Source organism: Ciona intestinalis, chromosome 3 (genome assembly GCF_000224145.3).
Source record: "Ciona intestinalis chromosome 3, KH, whole genome shotgun sequence".
Taxonomy (NCBI): Eukaryota; Metazoa; Chordata; class Ascidiacea; order Phlebobranchia; family Cionidae; genus Ciona; species Ciona intestinalis.
The window spans coordinates 1899352-1919832 of NC_020168.2; the positions used below are offsets into that span (position 1 = coordinate 1899352).

A 20481-nucleotide genomic window follows, 5' to 3' on the forward strand; every position below is an offset into this window, starting at 1 on the left:
TTTACAACAATTTGTTTTAAAGTTTTATCCCATCTAACAGATTTATTCCAGGCAAACGAAATGTTGGTATATAGTGGAGTGGAAGAATATAAAACTGTACCCTAACGACATGGACTGTTGTCCTAATTGTTTAAAACACGCTTAGAGTTGGATATTATGTGCTAAAGGTGTCCCATCTTACCCCGCAGTTCTGCTTAATAGAATTTACATTTTTTAAAATTTCTTTACGTTAAATGTAACATATATATTGGCAAATGTTTAAATTATATCTTTAATTGATTAAATCAGGAATCGAACTGTATTTTCTAAAAGCATGACTGATGCGCATTTATAACACCATTTATTTTATTTTTAAACGTGTCGCAAGTAAGGCTTGCTTGTAAATCATGAAACGGCAAAGTGCAATTGCTTCTCGTAATTATAATCGATGATTGACAGAAGATATTAAATATGTGACCCCGCCCATATACCTTCGCCGGGTGTTAATGTGGTTTCTATGTCATATGGAATGTTTGAACAAGATCTAAGCAAGCAGACAAACAACGCGATATTGTACGAAGCATTATGACCATGTAGACCTACAGCAGTAATTGTTCGTTCGTAAATCATACTCCGGGTTATTTTAAAAGTGCGCGCTGGGTTCCGTTTCAAACAGAATCAATGACACCGTTGAGTTGGTCGTGTGGAGGGTTGGACGGGTCGGGCGCCAGCGGCGGACACGCGCGACTTTTCCCTGCATTGTTTACTAACTCCATCAATGGGCCCGGGCACGAATAAACAATGTTAATTATTCCACAACAATAGGCAACGTATTTGCAAGGATGTTCGGCATCGGAGTCGTGTGCTCATTTTTACCACCAGTCAAACTTTTACATCAAAGCAATATCATATTCTGAAACGTGAGAACGCACAGTCCATTATGGGTAAATATCGATGTATTTCCTTTTGTCACATGACGTAACGTTTCAGTGTATATCCCCTTGATGTATTGTGTACTCAAGTAATCTTATACTTCCGTCCCAACAAGGTGGGCAAACCGATTAATCACTTGTTTTCACTTACAAAACACAAATACTCCGTCGTGTTATTTGTGACGTAATCACTTTTGTGTTTGGTGAACAAATTAAAATAAATGGAGGTATCCGCTTGGTAGCAGCAAAGCTGAATCAAACTTTTCCAAGTTTTCAAAGAAGATATGATGGTGAACGTTCATTGTAATGCTAAAATACAATTTCTTATGTAAATAATTTAAGGGAATTTGTTGCTCGTGGCGGCACGTATAATGTGGCTTGACACCGGAAACTTCATACATAAATAACTTGGTTTCTGTATGGGTAAGGTCCGTGAGGACCTGGGATTTAGGCCAGATTTGCCACATTACCCCAGTCCAACTTGGTTTAGGAAGCAGGAGTCTTGTACTTGCGACGTTCATTCCACTTCGGCGAACAAGCTTTATTGTAAAGCTGCCTTTTTCTTTCACTACACGACGAGACTGCGCAGTAAAAACATAAGATCGTTCCATGTGTGAATCGAATAGAGAAGAGACCGACTGTGGAAAGCACTTTGTGTGAGGCGTAGGAAAGCTTCGTGTGGTTCCGTATACTTATGTGAGAGATAGAACACCAATACTAGTTATTGAGAGATATGATACGCAATTTGCCTTTGACTGCATCGCCATACCAATATTTTATCGATTTTATAATCTGTTAAAATTATGAATTAATTTAACAGTTATATAATTCTGTGTCCGTGTGTGGTCACTGAAATCCTTTCTCTGCTCTGCGTGGGGGTGTGATAATACTCGATATGTTTGCTTGATAATGTGTACGTACAGAGAAAATGTTTGCAGTCGCTTGGGTTCTTTCGGAAAAGAGAGGGGAGCAAAATGGAATGATTTGACGCAGGCAGTTTCAGTCTTAACCCGCAGTTATACAATTCAATGTGATTAATATGAGAGAAGGAATGGTATCATTGCTATGCGCCGATCAATGGTGCACATATACTTGTATTATGGACGAATGCATTTAAACTATAATCTTTACGAGTAACATCGATCTTAGGGTACAGGGTAGAGAGAGAGACGTAGAACATCTGAACAGATCGCCTTTGTAGCGATTTTGTTACAGCAGTGCACCGGCGAAGAGATTACGTCATAGGAGAGAGGTTTCTCAAGAGCGCAATACATTACCCTGGGTTAGTTTGTGTGATTGCTTTTATATTTTACACGAGAACGATCAAGTGGAGTCTCAACGCGATTGACAATAAATTAAGTGCGGAGACACTATTGTTTATGTGCACACTGTCAGAATATATCGTGTAACAAACGAACTCAGCCGTGAATCGGATTCTCATTTCCCGCAGAGCGATGTCACAACTACTCGATCTCATGTGGAGAAGAAAATGCGTAAGCAACAATGGAGTTTTAAAGACTAATTGCTTGATCGATGGAATTCTGATTGCTTCAATACTATTATGCGTACAGGTGAATTATACATTGGCATATATTCTAATTTTTGACATGTGAATTACAGCTGTGTGTTTTTAACACAACACGAATGTGGGGCATGGATAATATTAAGTCGTTTGAAATTGTTCCTCACACCTGTTAGAATAGTACGGAAATGGGGGTTGCTTTATAAACTGTTGTAAACGTCCGATTCACTTCGATCCACGCTAACGTAAATGTGTCTGCTACCCTGTCAATTATTGACCGGGAAACGCTGAGCTGGAAAAAGTAAACACGCGAGCTGGTCATATTTTCTGCCGTTGTAAATGACTGCTATTGTATTCATGGTTGTACAACATCGATTCCGAATGAACGACTACGAAATTACTACCTTTGAAACAGATATCTAACATCCCGTGGTCACACAATCGAGTATTGTGTATACGATCTTCACGTATCTATGCATTAAGTAAAATGAAAAACTTCAAGGTGGTTTATATGAAACCAGAAGCGTAGTATCTTGCCGGTGGCTGCTTCGGTTAGACCGCTTGTCTGATTTTACTCAAGCGTGCCATTATTACTCATGCATAACACACATGTAAGCAAGTTAGTTATTACAATCATCACATTACTTTTTAAAAGTGTTACCCATTTTTACCAGCACAATGGTGATACAAATTTACCTCGGTATTGAAACATTCAGTAGTTTGGCGTTAAACGATTTCCTTGATGCTAACATTTTAGAAAGTCAAACCTTGACGAAATATCTAAAACATAAAGTTTACATTCGACTAAAAGGGAATTCCCCGTGATCCTCGCTCTAGTTGATTCTTAAGCACACTTAAGTCACGTGATACACAATGCTAATCTTGTTTTACAAACAGCGTGTTCAAATTATAAACTCCAGTTGCCTTTATTTGGATTAGAAATCGGAATGTTATCAAATGTATTATACATTCGTAAGATTCCCACACCGCAATCGTGATGTAATCGATATTTTGGAATTCAAAGCCATAATAAATAAGTTGTTGTTCGTTTCGAAAACTGATATATTAATATACTCGTGCAACATTTAATATCAAGGCGGTGGCAATGTGTTTCACTTTGTATTTCGTTCATACTTCACCGCAGACACACTCATAGACAAGTTGCAAGTTGGTCGTATTCCCAGTCGGCATGTGGTTACCATCACCCGACGATAGTCAATCACGTTTCCTTTAATACGCCTCCACAATCGCTAAGTAATGTATCAAAGCCGCAAACCGGTAATAACTTAGTCCACAAAAACAGCCCATGGTGAAATTTTAACATGGCTGCTTTTTGGACATAGTTGTGTGATGTTTTCTAACTGCAATCTACATCAACAGGGGGCAGAAACAGCGAGAGAGATCTGGCCAGGTCATTACACCGACGCCCACCGTGAAGTACATAAAGTGCTAAGACAGACGACACACGCTTATTTGGAAGGTGAGCAGTTCCCTCTCATGAGGGTTATCTAAGTGTAAGACTCAATGTTTAAACTGCTTGTCCAACGCAGCTATAATCTAATGTTTTATTCACTAAGACGTGACGAAGTCTAGACTCCAGACATTACAGCGATCGTATGCACCAAGAATACTTGGCGACAAAAGCTATTTTTAGAATACATGACTGCGGTATTCCCAGCAAAAATTAAACACTGCGCCCTTTTTTCTTCGTTTTGTGGTAATATCCCTTAAAATAAATCTAAACCATAAATGCTTTTCTCCTTCGTTTTTTTTCCTATTTCAAATTACATTTAAAACAAGAATGTAAAGTCATGCTCTCGGGTGAAAAAAACATTAATGATCACTTCAGGTAACTGTCTTTAAAATTGAATTTATTGGTCTCATAATAATGTTATCGCATTCATTCATTATTTGGCACGGATGACTATACCAGCGCGGCCTATATCAGTCGACGCATTACTTTCCAAGAGCGCCTGGAGTTTAAATGCTCCAATTGCGTTGGTTTAGTCAAGTACTCGGGAATCGTATTGTTTGTTTGTTCGGTTCTACTATAAACTATGATCGTGCGATTTTGCATCGAAGGAGAACAGCAGCGGCTGCTCGAAATCCGTATGTACGTTAATTAATACACACGATACCTGTGTATTCCCGGACAACCATTCTTCTTATATTATAACACCCAGGTATAGTAGTATAGTAGAATGGGGGAAGTTGGAACACATTTTAACTCTATTTTCTCGTTCCATGTGGTAGTAAACAAAGAACATTCAAAGAATAATAAAACTATGTGCTCAAGACTCTAATAGACCGTTATTAATTGTTCAAAACACGATCAGGATATTCGGATATTATGCGCCAAAGGTGTCCCATCTTCCCCCATCCCACTATAATATATTTGGTATAATTTTAACAAGAGCGAATATGTGTCATGGTAGTCTTGTATACATAGGAATGCGCAATGTTGGGAGTTCTGTGTTTCGATAATAACTTAATTTTTGTTTTGGCGTTATTAGTTTTAACAAATTTTCTGACACCAGACACCAGCCATGTAAAGTTACTGGTATTATCGCACCAACATTTGTTTCTAAGACGCGTTCACGCAGGTGTTATATTGTGACGTCATGATTTCTAAGTGTGCTGTCACAATGTGACAGAGTGAAATACGATATTAAAATATGTTTGTATGGACTGTGACACACCTGTGCAAAGATTTTGTCCTCGATTTTTCCATCATGATTTAAATCGGCGTAAACTATTTTGTTTCCCATTTCATAACTTGTCTGCTGAAGTTAAATATATACGCTCAATGCATCATTACTAGCAGAATGCACACATATTCGTGTGTTTATCATGAATAATGTAATCGACGAAATGATTTAATCAAATGTCGTCGAGACTTAACTACGGAAGTGGGGAATCTAATTATTATTCTTAAAGTTCAATACGTTGTAGCTGTGCGTGTCAAACCTCAATAAGTTGTTCTGCTCTTTTTGTAAACTATACCCTTGGTTTATACATGTAATTAAATAATACACTTGGTGCGCCGATTTGACATGAAAGAATATTAAACTATATCTCCTTTCCACCAGATATTAATTTACACCTTGAGTGATGTTATTAAACTTACAAAAATACAAACGTAATAAGAATAATGAATAAACAACATGACAGACACCAGGTTTTAGTGAATGGAAATCCGACCGAATTTGTTTGCTTAACAAATCGCTCTTGTTCTTGAATAAGTTGTTTGCGGAAGTCACTTTGTGAGACAACAATACCGACAATGAGGCAACAGGAGCAGTTTGAATGATATCTTGATCTGAAAATAATTTTATTCAAACATTTTCGTTGTACCAATGGCTAAAGTAATTTCCTCTTTTAACTCTACGTTGTTTCTATTGTACCTTCCATACATAGTGCTGGTGGATATGTTTGTCCAGTGTATTTGTATAAGAACGTCTTAAGCTTGCGCATTGTGTGGGATATATTCCCGTAAATAATTGTATAATATCCGGATATATCTTGCCCACTCTCATGTGTGGAGTATGCGACGATCACCCAACGTATTTATATTTTCTTCATAGAAACGAATACCCTTCAATATTTTATATATCATTACAGATTTTCAAGTCGTCGTACCGTTCAGAACCGATTCCACGTATAACCATCTAACCAACCACCTTCCACATAAACGTATCCGACGAGATTCTGATGACGTCAGACGTGACGTTAGTAGTGCGGCAGGAGACGAATTGCATTACGTCATACCAGGGTACGGTGAACGCTTTGAGTTGCGTTTGTTACCGAACAATGCACTGCTCGCTCCTACCTTCTCCGTGAAGAGAATAAAGAGAGAAGCAGAGGAGACCGAGGAAAATATTGAACAATGGGGATGTCATTATCATGGTAGGATGACGTCACACGGGAAAAGACGGGTCGCAATGAGCACGTGTGAGGGATTGGTAAGTGGCGATCTCACGATAAAGTTAAATTGTTAATTTACGAATAAACACAATAAAGTTGTAGGCGGCACGCGTCATTCAATTCGGCATTGCGTGTGGCAGACCTACAATGACTGAACGAATCCAATTTAACCTAAGCGCTGTTTATTGTTGGCCACGTACAATTTTAAATGGTCTAATATTACAGTTCTTCAAATGATAATACCCTAATGCGCATTAGAGAATTTTTTAGTGACGTATAGAACAAAAGGCTTTCAAAAGATATGGCCAGTTATTACGACGTAGTGGTTTTGTAATTCCAGTTCATTCGATTGGTTTATCGATATTCGACATTTGGTCGATTTGTAAAGAGACGCTATGGTGCATACTATTTACATCGGCCACCATTCATTTGTGGTGTTTTTACCTTATTGTGACGCTATAGAGTGTATAGAGGATCATCGGTTTCCGAAGATCAAAGAGCGGCAGTGCTGGTCGGATTAACTTCACAATGCCCTGATTGTTGGGTTAAGTATTGAATAGCCAATAAGAAAGCAGGATTTAGCACGATTATTAAGCGAAGGTTCAGCGCAACCAGCTTTTATTATTACTCAGATCTATAGAACAAACTTATATTGAATGCTGTACCAAATATCGAACCGACGTAAATTATGAATGTATATATTATTAGGTAACAATTTATGCGTACGTATTGGATCACACCTGATGCAAAACTAACACACACTAGCTACATTCGAAGTGTCATAATTCGATGTTTCCTGTCAGATTTAACCCAATAATAGGTTGCGGTGTTATCGCTTCCGTTCGAATGTCTACTCTAGCGCAAATACTGCGTGTATCGTGTTCTGACAACCTGTCCGAAACAGCAATTTGCATAACTCTCTCTCGGATACTTGAAGGCAATTTTCCGATTTACAACACATTATATTTCAATCTACTGTGTGGCTAGTCTGAATGAAACACTGTCGGTCATAATATAACCACAAACGGTTTTCAACATTAAAATTTAAAAAATCAATTCCCAGAATTCTGTTTCACGGATCTTTACAATATGACGTAATGCCAGTCACGTCGATTACGTCATACCGGGTAGAGTTCGGTCGTTGAATGAAAGAATTGAACCGCTTGGTTGGTTGCGTTTGGTGGCCCTTTACGATGCGGAAACATTTAATTGCCGAGTTGTCAACGAGTCAAAATAGTAACAATAAAAGGTTTTGGTAGGAAGCAATGCCGAGTATTACACATTAAGTAGTGTGTGAAACGCAACAATTCACATACCATGACACATGTCGAGACTATTTCCAATTAAAGTGAACCACTGTATTAATAAAATGAAACTCTATATATCTTGTTTGTGTTGAGAAAAAATTACGGGCGTGTTTAATGACACTTTCCTCTCAAATTATGCCAAGTGTGCTTGTTCATAGATATTCCCCAAAGATGCCGAGATATTTCGCTTACATCATACATGCAGTTGTCGTACAATGTACACCTCATATAATATGCTAGTCATTTTTGTGATTCATAAATTATTCGAAAGAACTTTGAAGTAAATTGCTGCCGGGGTGGTTAGCTCGAATAAGAAGTAACGAGCATCGGGGGGTCTTTCCCCCCCTTTTCCCCCCCCTGCCCTAATTGTTGATGTAAGCGTGTATGATCTTTCCGTGTGTTTTCCTTGTACGTAGTGTGGTAAGCATTCTGTGTTATATCGTCTTAAGCTGCATACTCATTATTAACCGGGGACATGTCCTAGCCGCTGGGGGTTAATCCGTGTATTTGATTTTGTTTGTGTTGATAACACGACGTATGAGACCACATACTCGGTCTGCTTTGTTTTGTATTGCGCTGTGGCTTTGGCACGGATAAAGATAAAGGGATCCCACCTACTGTGACGTCAATAACTAACTACTGTGAAGTTTCGGGTTATATTTCCTGTTATTTCAGCAACGAAAAACTGGTGTTAAATAAAAAAGAGTAACAGGAATGAAAACGGGCGTAGAATAAAAAAGTAAATGTTTTGCAGACAGGACTGCTTCGAACTTCCGAGGATGATTTTCTTGTTGAGCCTCTTCCGCATCACATCAACCACACGTTTCCTGATCGTCAACATCCGCACATCATCTATAAACGACGACATTTATACAAACACCGACTACATTACTGCGGAAAGAAAAAGCGATGTAAGTGTAGCATAATGTAGTACTGCGCGGTAAAATAGGCTGTCGTTAGCACCTAAATCTCATATTTCCTGATTGTGGTTTAAACAACTAACAATTTATTTTTAGAGGCGTGAGAATGCGGTCATTTAATTTTTGTAAATATTTTTTATCACCAAATGGAACGAGAAAAAAAAGAATAAAGAATGTCGTATCGTACCCACCCTGCTATACACATAATACAGTATAAGAAGCGTTATATGTTTACTGGTATCGTAAGTATGGAGAATTAAAATGGATTGGGCACATTGAATAATTACGAGGAAGGATACGTCGATGGTTAATTGTAATTACGACTCTTGCTAGGTGAAATTACATCACATAAGGTGTGTCGGTATCGTTTTATTGCTGCACGTACAAGTAATACTCACGTATATAGGACTAATTAATAAGTATCTCTTTGTAATTAAAAGTATCTCTCTTAGCCGAATGACCACGATCCTATTCTCACGGCTTATCAATTAAAGCAACGTGACTGTCGTTTGAAATGGTTTCAACCCTGCGAATTACGTCACATGTACATTGTAAATTGCTAGCCACATATGACCATTATTGTGTCTGAAACGGTGTTTTTGTAAGTTATTAACTACCGCAAGTTGCATTTGGTGGCAGGTTAGCTTAAGCTTCAACAATCTGACCTAATATTGAACCAGTTTATCTCACGGTTATCTAATCACAGACACCATTGTGACGTTTCGTTTTAACATTGTTTGAGTTGCGCTTGCTGCCTACGGACATCACGATGTCTCTTCTCTTTTATCTGGATGACATTTGCAGAATTAGCGCAATAATTGTCGTGTTGATTGGCAGTAGGCCTACATATTGTATAGTTAACTGGTAAACATTAGTTGCATATTAGCTTCGTGTCTAGGTATTATGCATTATTATTTTTAAAAGCGTTTTGTTGACGGTAGGAAACAAAGCGATTTACCGTTAGGAATGAAGTGACGTTAATAAGAAAGTAAGTTTATTTTAAAAATCGTTTCATCTTTAGGCATACCAGACTATATATCGATAATGGATAAGACCTTATCCATTATGTTCTTGCAATGATTCCTAATGCTTAGACCACAGTGGATTACTATCAAAGACTGCTGTGACGTAATGTAGGAATAATTTAGGAGCGAGTCGCAGATAAACTAATATTTTGATTCATTCACGTATGGGTAACGACATATACCCCATATTTTGTAATCTACCTTACAACTGCAACATATGTATTCTACTGAATTGTTTTTGACAGTGATAGGTGCTTTGAAATGTTGTTCATAAATGTTACAACTTCCTTTCGCAAATGCCATGTAACCTGTCAGCTAGCAGACTTTTCGGTTGCGGCGCCAAGTTGTCACCGGATGTTTAAAATTCGAAGAAAACAAAGGAACCGTTTTAATTCAAGACCAACTAAGAGGTTATAAGATTTTAGAATGTGGTCTTCAATAAAAACCTCTAAAGGTACTTAGCTTGGAAACTCAGTGAGCCAATTCTATAGGTTTCAAGTACACATGAGAGGCCACATTAAGGTTTTTGTAACTTTGACATCTTGATCGATTACGTCATGATTTAGTTCCTTTGAAAACGAGACAACATTTTGCGTCGCGTTCGTTTTTTGCTTTGATTATTTTGCACGTCACGTTAACAGCTATTCGAACCGAACATTATCGGTTATTGTCTATGAACATATTTTCACTCTTTCTTACTCCCGAACTAGACACATATAAGGACCAACGTGAAGTTTTATCGCAGATCGTCCTCCGAAACGTCACTAGAGTCCATTGTTACGCCGTGAAGGGTTATATAAACGTCTCCCTTGGCAACGAGCGCTGTGTGCTCTGTAAAAGAATATTGGATTATTTGAATGAGTCTGAATATTGCCCGAAATCATTATCGGCGCTATTTCGGTGCTATATAAACGTATCGGTCGGCACGATGAAGGTTCGTCCTGTATTAACGTGCTATGTCAACAGTGAACGTTGGAAGTCACCTGTCTTAGATAAACCGCGTCTTTTTCCGGTTATATTTAAACGGGTAAGTGAGAATACTATAAAGTTGGGAAGTCCACGTGATTATATTTCCCATCAACTCACCACGAACCTGGTTTACTTGAGCAAATATCGTGATAGAAAAGATTTCATTTTTTTGTGTTCAATTCTGTGTGTGTGTGTGTGTGAAAAGCCGACCAGCAAACAACTCGCATTAAATTTAATCGTGGACAATATCAGAACATTTAAATATTGCAATTGTCTTTACTAGGAAACCCGGACTAAACACAATCGTTTCAAGCTCCGTTTTTATTGCAGATCCAGTGACAATACCCGATACCGAAAACCATCAAATCATCAAACTCTTATCTAATGGTGAGATTGAGCTTGAATCTGATGAGCAGACCCCCGTGACCGGTGGCCACCGCAGAAAAAGATCGTCGGGTGACTTTAATGACGTCAGTAATCGCGTTAATGCTACCCGACCAACGGCGAAGAACGTGGAAACATTGGTTGTGGCAGATGCGCAAATGATACGGAATCATGAGCGTGATCATCGGGATATCACAACTTATATACTCACGGTCATGAACATGGTGAGTAACAAATATATTGAATGTACGTTTAATATTGCATTAGGTCAAACCAGGAAACAGCGAAATTGTTTTCAACATGGTTGAAACGAGACCACCCTTGACGACATTGTTACGTTACAAATAGTCACGTCATATCTAATAATAGAGTTTCACTGAAAAGATTCATTACGCTAAAGGGTGTGTTTCCGCCGTGACGATTCAAACCCACTATTCTTTGAATCAGTTTCTGAATTCAAAGACTCACTGTGTCGTTTATTACGTTACAAACCTTCTAGGTTAAAAATCTACCTTAAAATTATTGTTTATTCACAGCGATACATTTCTGTAATTACCGACACGATAAATAATATAATGTCTTACACGTACTAATCTGCTTCATGTAATCGGTGTCATTGCGTTTCATAAATAATAACATTACTAAGTGGCTACGTAAATGTATTTTTATATATATATCAGAGAAATATTGGAATATATAATATAATATTTTTCCTTGTTCGACACGTGCGGCGGATCTCGCTCGATTTGCTGCAACTCGACCATTGCCGACTTTCAACCCGCTTAACAATAGATCGCTGTCACCTCACAAAGGTCATTGTCAGTTTTGTCTCCCGTTACCAAAAGAAGTAACCGCGTTAAAAGTGTTCCGTTGTTGTGATTAGTTCTCAATAATACCTCCCCTTTCATAGCATCTGTGTTACAATAACCACATAAAATATAAAATAAAAACATAACAACACGGAGAGAGTTGATGTGTATTCAACACCGTAAACTTTAATATTGTTTTTTAGGTTTCTGGTTTATTTTCGGATAGATCAATGGATGGGACGATCAACGTAGTATTAGTCGGTATAATGTTGCTAGAAGATAACGGGGTAAGTTGCAATATTTGGTTCAGTTATGACGTTTGTGAATGACTGGCCATATAAGTATTCGAATAAAACTTGCATGTCCAAAGGCTTATCATGTATCGGATGGCGGCAAATCCCACAGGAATTCAATTCAAGTCAAAATATGTCTCCCCATTTTGTTAGTGATACTATACTTAAATGTGACATTAATTTGAACCTGCAACGTTCGCCATAATAGGTGTTCAACAATCAGCTAATAATAAATCAACATTACGTTAACCGACTCTTCTCATTACCGGTTACGCACGTTTAGATCTATATTTAATGATTGAGTGCAAATAATGTTGACAAACTATTTGAAAGCCGGCTGAGAGCACTTAACTTTGTGTTTGTTAATTATTTATGATGTTTATTCGAGGTGAATATGTATCAATACTTCACTTTATTGGCTCAAGCCAAATGCTTAATTGTGCACCAGAATTTCTTTTTCTGATATAATCGTCAGGAATTCATACAATTTCACCTTTATGCAACAGCGTTTCATTGATTTCACCTTTCGGTGCAAACAATCACTTTATTTCAGGCTCTACATCTCGATCATAAAGCAGACGAAGCATTATCGAGTTTCTGTCATTGGCAAGCAAATTTGAATAACACGAATGGAGGAAAGCCCGATCACTCAATTCTGTTAACTGGTATCGATATATGCGTGGATAAGAATAAACCATGTGAAACATTAGGTAAGTTGTGAGTACAATAAATTGTAAAAATGTTTAAATTTGCTTGATTTTATTTCTGTAGTCCTATAAGTGTTAGCATGACATGGAACAGCAGGGTGTCCCAACGAGTATGCATTCCAACATTCCATTAAGGAAATTCCAAAAACAAAGGAAACCAGTTTGGATGTATAACGATCGACCATGGCGCTTGGCAGGGGGCCTCTTGACTGTCTACTGACTCGTGGTAGAGTTATGAACATATTAAATAACATGGCTCGATCAAACATTAAGACTCCTTCACTTTACTTGCTGCGTTGAATGACTTGGTTGTGCAGTTCACAACACTGCATAGTTTAGTTATATCGGGTTGTTGTAAATCCGATGGGCAATTTTACGAAATTTCTTTTTGATAAATGTTGCATTTCGTTTGCTTAAGCTTTACTACGCTCGCAGGGTTGGCGCAAATAGGAGGAATGTGCAGTGAACGCAATAGTTGTACCATCAATGAAGATATGGGGCTTGGGTTAGCGTTCACTGTGGCACACGAATCTGGGCACAGGTAATTGTTAACTTATTTTAGTGTTCCAGGCGTAAAGAGAAATTGCCATCGCCGACTTTGTTTTTTCACGTTGCATCGTCGCTTGGGCTTAACTGCTTTAATCTATTGTCATCATATTCAGCGTAACCATAGGAAGGGGTGGGGCAAGTATGAAACCCCATTTCCCGTTCTTTCGGGATCGACCGTAACATACGGGAAGTGTAATGGGCTTGGTTTGGTACGACATCGATAGGTGAAACTGACAACTTGTTACGGGACATTAAACGGTTAGAGCCACTTCAGCGGTTCCAATGACTCGTTGATAACGTCCCAGTATTATATATTGGAATGTATGTTGTGACGCAGTTGATATACCTCGTATAAACAACAACCATATAACTGTATGAACTCCATAAAACTTGCCTTCTGTTCTTTCATTTATTTAGTATTTGTGTAACAGCTAAGTATAATTCTACAATCATTACGTCGTAGTTAGGCTTCATAAAACTGATATACTGTGATAATATTGTGTTGCTTTAACTTTTGTTCCATTCGATCGTGACCCGTGATTGGCTGACAAAGCTCTGAATTATCTGGGAATGTTAGTTTGTAACACAAATCATTGCTGAAAAGATACTGACGATTTTCATGTTTATAGTTTTGGAATGAAACATGACGGAGAGGGAAACTTGTGTAGCAAACGTGATGGTCACATAATGTCACCGACCCTGAATGGACTCAATGGTGTATTCACGTGGTCTACTTGTAGTCGAAATGCCATCGGAGACTTTCTGCAGTAAGCTTACACAGTTACTTCTACGTGTAGTTTATAATGGCTATAACTTAAAATGGCAAGAAGCAATCTTTAAACTTTCCAATAGTGTATTCATTGTGCTCGTCCAAGAGTCCAGACACACACGGAAACATCAAATGCGGATATTTCCGTTTAATGGTTTCTATTTTAAGCTTGAAAATATAAATATCTTCAATTGTTAATATTGTTCTATAATTATCTTCCAACCGGGTGCATGTTAATGTCAAGTTACTTTATACGTGTTGTAACGCACCACGCACTTGTGTATTCAACCTTTTTGGACGATTTTAAGAACAACATGTGTGGTCATCTGTAACATAAAGCTGTTTATGCGACAAGTGATAAGAACTGGATACGCTTGTCTTCTGTGTCAAATACTCCCAAATTAATTCTGTGAAAATATTTAGGAATGTCGAATCTCAATGCTTGGATGACCACCCATCTCCCATGGCCAACTTAAACTTTCCAGATCAACTTCCAGGTGAAATATACGACGCTGCATCACAGTGTAAATGGCAGTTTGGTGCAGATGCTATCACCTGTATATTCAGATATGAGCATAAGCAGGTACACACAGATTGATGGATTGTATTTTGGCAGATTTAATAAGATGGGATACGCAGTGCAATTATTTTAAGTGTCAGCTTTCAATCTAAGTTAAGTAGATCGTTATCTGGAAAGTGAATCGTAACCCTTTTGTTTTATTGTTTGTTTCGTAAACAAGTACCCCGTATTACCAACCCCGTTAAAATATTTAAAATGTTGGTATAGGTGTAATTTTTCACACCTCCCACTTTTCTTTCAGGCGAGCGTCTGTAAAGTGCTGTGGTGTCAACGCAGTGAATCAAGTCGATGTGAAACGAAATATATGCCAGCGGCAGAGGGGACGAACTGTGGGAACAACATGGTAATAAAGGTTGTTTTACATGTAGGGCGATTACTACACTCATAGTTTATCATGATACTGTTCTACATATTTATACTTGCATCAAATCGCATATTTAAACATAAGTATCTAATTCTACGAAAAACGAATGTAAATAATACAGTCTGTAAAACAACATAGCAACGTTCGCGTGACTAGCTACATAATACAATATGTTGATAAAGTTTAAAGTTTAACTCTCCAAGCTCAGACATCGGTATGTGACTCCCAGATAACTTGTATATTGTCACCGCAAGCCAACATTCCAGCAATAACTTGTCCTAATTAATACTTTAGCGGAGCAGACCACCCGCAAGAAATAAGCAAGCAAAAATATGGTGTTCCACTCCTATCAAATTTTTATCGCAGACCTTAGCCATGTTTCTGCATCTCTCTAATAACGCATTTGGGAGGGCTTCGCGGAAGTTTTTTTTTATACTTCGGCTCCGCAGTAGAGCTGACATTGAAATTCTTGTTTGCCTTAAACAACTTTGTTGCCAAGAATGTCAATAGAAACTTGTACTATAACATTTATGATATGACGTTTATAGTGGTGCCGCAGAGGGGTCTGTGTTACGTATGGCGATCCTGGTCCTGATGCCATTGACGGTGGGTGGGGTGATTACGCGAGTTGGTCTCCATGCACACGCACTTGTGGTGGTGGAGTGCAACATCGAATGCGAGCATGTAATAACCCCACACCAAGGTACGGTGGTCGACATTGCGAAGGCGAAGAAAAGATTTACAAACTCTGCAATACCGAGGTATAGCTTAAATATGTGCATTTAGTGTATTTTTACGTTTACAATATTTAATTCGGTTTCATTTATAACAGCCATGTGCTCCGAACCAAGTGAGTTTTAGAGAACAACAGTGTGCGCAGTACAATCGACGAGCTTACCGTCGACAGTATTTTCATTGGACCCCCTTCACCAAATATTCAAGCTTCGGTAAATTTTTGAAATGTATAAATTTATGTGTAATTACGTATTCAAACGCCCTATTTAGGCAGAGATCAGTGTGAACTTCTGTGCAAAGCGGAGGGCTACGATTTTTTTGACATGTTGGCAGACAAAGTCATCGATGGCACTCCGTGTGACGCTTCGTCTACCGATGTTTGCATACAAGGAAAGTGTAAGGTATGTTGTGTTATGCTTTGTTGGCTACATTGCTACACATTTACCTCCTTTTACATTTTACAGCACGTTGGGTGTGATTTTGTTCTTGGCTCCAATGCAACATTCGATTCATGCGGCGTGTGCAATGGTGACAACTCAACATGTCAGTCGTTTAACGGATCATATGACGATAATGTTAGAGATAGCGGTGAGTGGTTACAAAAGACAGAGCCTTTTGCAGTGTCGGTGGTGTATTTATTCATTTTACGAACATCCAGGTTATTATGACGTTATTCGCATACCACGTGGTGCTCGTAGTGTTAAAATATGGGAAAATAAATGCTGCACACATAGCTATATTGCTGTACGAAGCGCCAGTAATTCGGACAGGTAAGAAAAATAATGCATGTTACTAAAAAAGTACATACTTTATACTTTAAATTTTAAATTAGGTATTATTTAAACGGGAATTGGGAAATTGACTTGTACGGAGAAACAACGTTTGCTGGAGCCAAATGGTTCTATAACAGGAAATCGTTCCAAAGTGAAACCCTTTTAACACCCGGGCCATTGGGTGAAGAATTACTGATACAGGTATAGATTACTGTTTATTTGTACAATGGGTCAAACTTTAATAAATTATAAAACGCTCCATTAGCGCAAAGAAATTGCCGCTGCTCCAGTTCTTGCCTTTTCTCTCTCTCTTGTTCTTTTTCGTTCTCTCTACCTCTCTCTCTCTCTTTCTCTTTTCCCTCTTTTTTGTTTCTCTCGCTTTCTTGCATAAGTACTAAATAGCTAACTCGACAGACCGTACGTGTCTCCCAGGTGGTCTAGTGGTTAGGATTCGTGGCTCTCACCCACGCGGCCCGGGTTCGATTCCCGGTCTGGGAACATGTTAGCATTGGTGGTTCAGTGGTAGAATCCTCGCCTGCCACGCGGGGGGCCCGGGTTCGATTCCCGGCCAATGCAAGCTTTTTAAAAATATTTTTATTTTTGTAGGTTTTGGTTGTTGCCCAGAATCCAGGCATTTCCTATTCTTACACAACTCAAGTAATAGACAACCGGTTACCAGGTTTACGAACCAATTCAGCAATTCAAGTCCAACCTCCAAGCTATAACTGGAGTAGCACTTCTGATTCCTGTTCTGCAACATGCGCTGGCGGTAATTTTCATCATCTAAAATATTGCTTTGTTTTTCCTAAAAATGAAGCAATTTTAAATAGTGCATTAATTTTACGAACAATTAGGTACGCAGACCGTACATATATCGTGCGTTATGGACGGTACGACTGTGGTCGATGAAAGTCACTGTGACAGGCCAAGTCGGCCTTCTCTTACGAAGGAATGCAACACCCAGGCTTGCCCGGCTAGGTTTGTATTTTATGATTGAGCAGTATTTCATGTATAAGCTAATATGTTCAACAATAGATGGCATACAACAGAGTGGGGGCAATGCAGTCGGACGTGTGGTGGTGGTCTCCAACTTCGGCAGGTGACGTGTAAGAGCAAAAGGATGAATGGGGACGTATACGTTGGAGAAAGTCACTGTAATAACAAACGAAAACCTCCCCGAACCCAACAATGCATGCAAACCGAATGTCCCGCATACTGGCACACGGGAGAATGGTCCAAGGTAAGTTTTAAAATGCATCTTCATTTTGTAGGTGTGTCCGTGTGGGTTCGTATCTTATGATCATTTTTGCATTTTCATTTTCGCTCACATCACTGTCATTGTGTTCACGAATCATAGTGTTCTCGTGCATGCGGAAGGGGAGTAAGAAATCGACATGTGCGATGTCGTAGCGGCACCCGGTCACTCAGAAACGCTCGCTGCGATCGACGAGTGCGGCCTAAATCAAGAGAGCCATGTCTAGTAACTTACTGCCAAAGAAAATATCAATGGTTTATTACGGCTTGGGATCAGGTATTGTATGATTTGTCATGTCGTTTGCTCTTTATAAATTCAACTGATGGCTGTGCGTTGCGGTGCATTGGATCGCCTAACGATTATTTATGATGTATGTTTCCTCAGTGTTCGGTTACATGTGGCGAGGGTATCCAACGACGTGAATTGAAATGCAGTTTCAAGGGTCGTAACGGTCGCTATCGTCCTGTGGTTGCAAGGAGATGCAGGCGAGCTCGACGACCTGAAGTATCATTGGAAAAAACATGCACTTTATCGACTTGTCCCTCCCCGCGTCGTATCAGCAGCTCGGTGGTTACACCGAGAAGCAATGCCTACAACAGCCACTTTTCTCAAACCGGCGCTGTTCCTTCATACCGACGGCGTTCAGCTCGCTGGATTGTTGGAACATGGCAGAAGGTTGGTAATAGTATAATATTGACCTTTCACATTCTTTCAATTATTAAAATAATTTAATTCGTAGTGTTCCGTAAGCTGTGGCGGCGGACTTCAGATGAGAGCAGTCAGATGCCTTCAATTCGGACGTCCATCACACAGTTGTTCCATCTCAAGTAAAGCACCAAATAAACGGGCTTGTAACACGTACAAGTGTAGAAAGAAAATCCAGAGTAAGGCATTACCCACATTAAAATTTAAAAAATATGAGACAATTTTTAAATTTAATTTTTGTTTACAGCTGCTTGCGAAGACACATTTAAATGGTGCTACCTTGTGCCACAACACGGTCAGTGTTCTCACAAATACTTCGGGGTTGCTTGTTGCAAAACATGTAAAGCGTCGTCTGGAAACCGTTAGAAACAAAGGCCATGTTCTGCTGCAGTTCTACAGCGAAAGTAAAGCGGTATACATGAATGGAAGAAGTCGATATTTATCCATCACGTGACCTAGTCTCTGCTTGTTGTTTGTTAGTCTTTGTGAGCGTGATATAGCTACACAATTCTTATACTGTGGATGTTAGTTGTGTCGTTGACGCTCAAACCAACTCTCATAACAATGTTAGCAGACGAACAAAGTGTACGCCACAATTTCAAGCCAATGAACTTGCCTTTACCGGCCCTCCACCTGCTAACGTTGTATTCATATTTATACACTGAAAATCTAGCACCCACAATTCATTACATAGTTTTAAACCTTTAATATTTACGATTTCATCATGCTACTTTTTATTTTTACCCAAAACAGCATATTTTGTATCGTTATTTTAATGTCGCTGTAAAGTGTAATCGGATTACTTTTCTTTTTGTACTGTCGCTTTCACGCTTATACCGATAATGTTGCTGCGCTTTGTTTTTTTGTATGTACTGTAGACTGTCACACACAGAATTAGAACCTAATTTAAAGGCGTCACTGTTGAAACTTGTAAAATTATTTTAATTTATTACAATAGCAAGCTATGCTGGCCACACACGCAATCCTTGTCAAGCAATTAGCATTTTTTGGAACACTTATTAAAAATGTGTCGATTCTTTATTGATAAAACGAGCAAAGCTCAACCACTAGCGTAACACGTGACCAGCATGTTTACATTGTCGTTGTTGATATTATCGATTAAATATTGTCATCGCCTTGTTTAAACTTTCACGAAGGGTGACAGTTTGATGAGAAAATAGTTATTGTTTAAACGTCTTGGGTACGATAGGTATGGATAACGTGGAGAATCTGGAATGACATGTCTTAAATATACGGTTAATTTATGGAAATCTTTCGTGTACGACTTCGAACCTCGCAATAACTAGTCAACCTATATCCACAAACAAAACGGTTAACTGATATTATATAATTTCTCTATGGTAAAATCCAAAGACATACAGTGGAGTGGAGAAAGAACAAAAAAAATAAAAAGTTGTTTCATTTTCTCCCACCTTACTATAAATCGTATCCTTACGACTCCCATAGACCGTTGTTAATATATAGATATAGTAGGGTGGGGAAAGATGATACACCTTTGGCACATAATATCCAAATATGTTGAAGCGTCGTTGGAACAGAGTCGTACTCTGGTTGGTACCATCGTGTATATAAATATATAGAGTAAAGAGAATACTAAGGTAACATAACAGAAAAAGTTGTTCGAGAATATAATTTTTTATTGATAAGGAATATGATACATGGTATTCTGCCCTGTGTAATGAAGTATTCGTAGTGGACAGACATAGAATGACGTCACTTATTACGAGCATCGTGACGTTGGATGGCGCAATCGTAAAATGGTTGGAGTCATCATGAGCCATCTTTTTTGTTATTGAATTCATAAAAACGATAGGAGCAGTTAAAAAAATGTGCTAAATGTGCTAGTGTTTATTTTCGTTTTGTAATAGTAGCGCAACTTGTTTAAGAATAAAATAACGTCAAGATATTAAATACTGTCACTGGTCTGTCCAACCTGAATTGCATGAGGGATAGAGGATG

The 20481-nt window shown here is 38.6% G+C and overlaps 1 protein-coding gene and 2 non-coding genes across 4 annotated transcripts; all 3 read left to right on the forward strand.

Annotated features, from left to right (window-relative positions):
- The first annotated feature begins 1718 nt into the window (after positions 1–1718).
- On the forward strand, positions 1719–19554 carry LOC100180886 (A disintegrin and metalloproteinase with thrombospondin motifs 18). Of its 2 annotated transcripts, XM_018817915.2 has the most exons (25): positions 1721–2193; positions 2362–2482; positions 3814–3913; positions 6055–6395; positions 8419–8575; positions 10909–11186; positions 11975–12058; positions 12618–12774; positions 13207–13312; positions 13950–14087; positions 14513–14672; positions 14911–15012; positions 15582–15794; positions 15866–15980; positions 16039–16169; positions 16233–16356; positions 16427–16538; positions 16601–16742; positions 17148–17310; positions 17396–17519; positions 17577–17781; positions 17899–18072; positions 18181–18471; positions 18536–18680; positions 18749–19554. In XM_018817915.2, exons 2-25 carry the CDS (start codon positions 2366–2368, stop codon positions 18865–18867), a joined length of 3798 nt encoding a protein of 1265 aa, XP_018673460.1. In that variant the 5' UTR covers positions 1721–2193; positions 2362–2365; the 3' UTR covers positions 18868–19554. The 2 variants fall into 2 exon arrangements, with proteins under 2 accessions (XP_018673462.1, XP_018673460.1); XM_018817917.2 differs by lacking the exon at positions 17899–18072 and having other exon boundaries at positions 1719–2193.
- trnae-cuc lies at positions 16968–17039 on the forward strand. Its single transcript has one exon. It is a non-coding gene; the product is annotated as a tRNA-Glu (tRNA).
- On the forward strand, positions 17047–17117 carry trnag-gcc. The gene has a single exon. It is a non-coding gene; the product is annotated as a tRNA-Gly (tRNA).
- Positions 19555–20481: the final 927 nt, after the last annotated feature.

What these genes read in the sequence shown, in the direction of transcription:
- LOC100180886 (XM_018817915.2), top strand. Translation starts at nt 2,366, where the DNA reads ATGTCACAACTACTCGATCTCATGTGGAGAAGAAAATGCGTAAGCAAC. An exon ending in TGTTGCTAGAAGATAACGGG is followed by an intron (nt 12,059 to 12,617) that starts GTAAGTTGCAAT and finishes ACTTTATTTCAG; the next exon opens with GCTCTACATCTCGATCATAA. An exon ending in TCAGATATGAGCATAAGCAG is followed by an intron (nt 14,673 to 14,910) that starts GTACACACAGAT and finishes CTTTTCTTTCAG; the next exon opens with GCGAGCGTCTGTAAAGTGCT.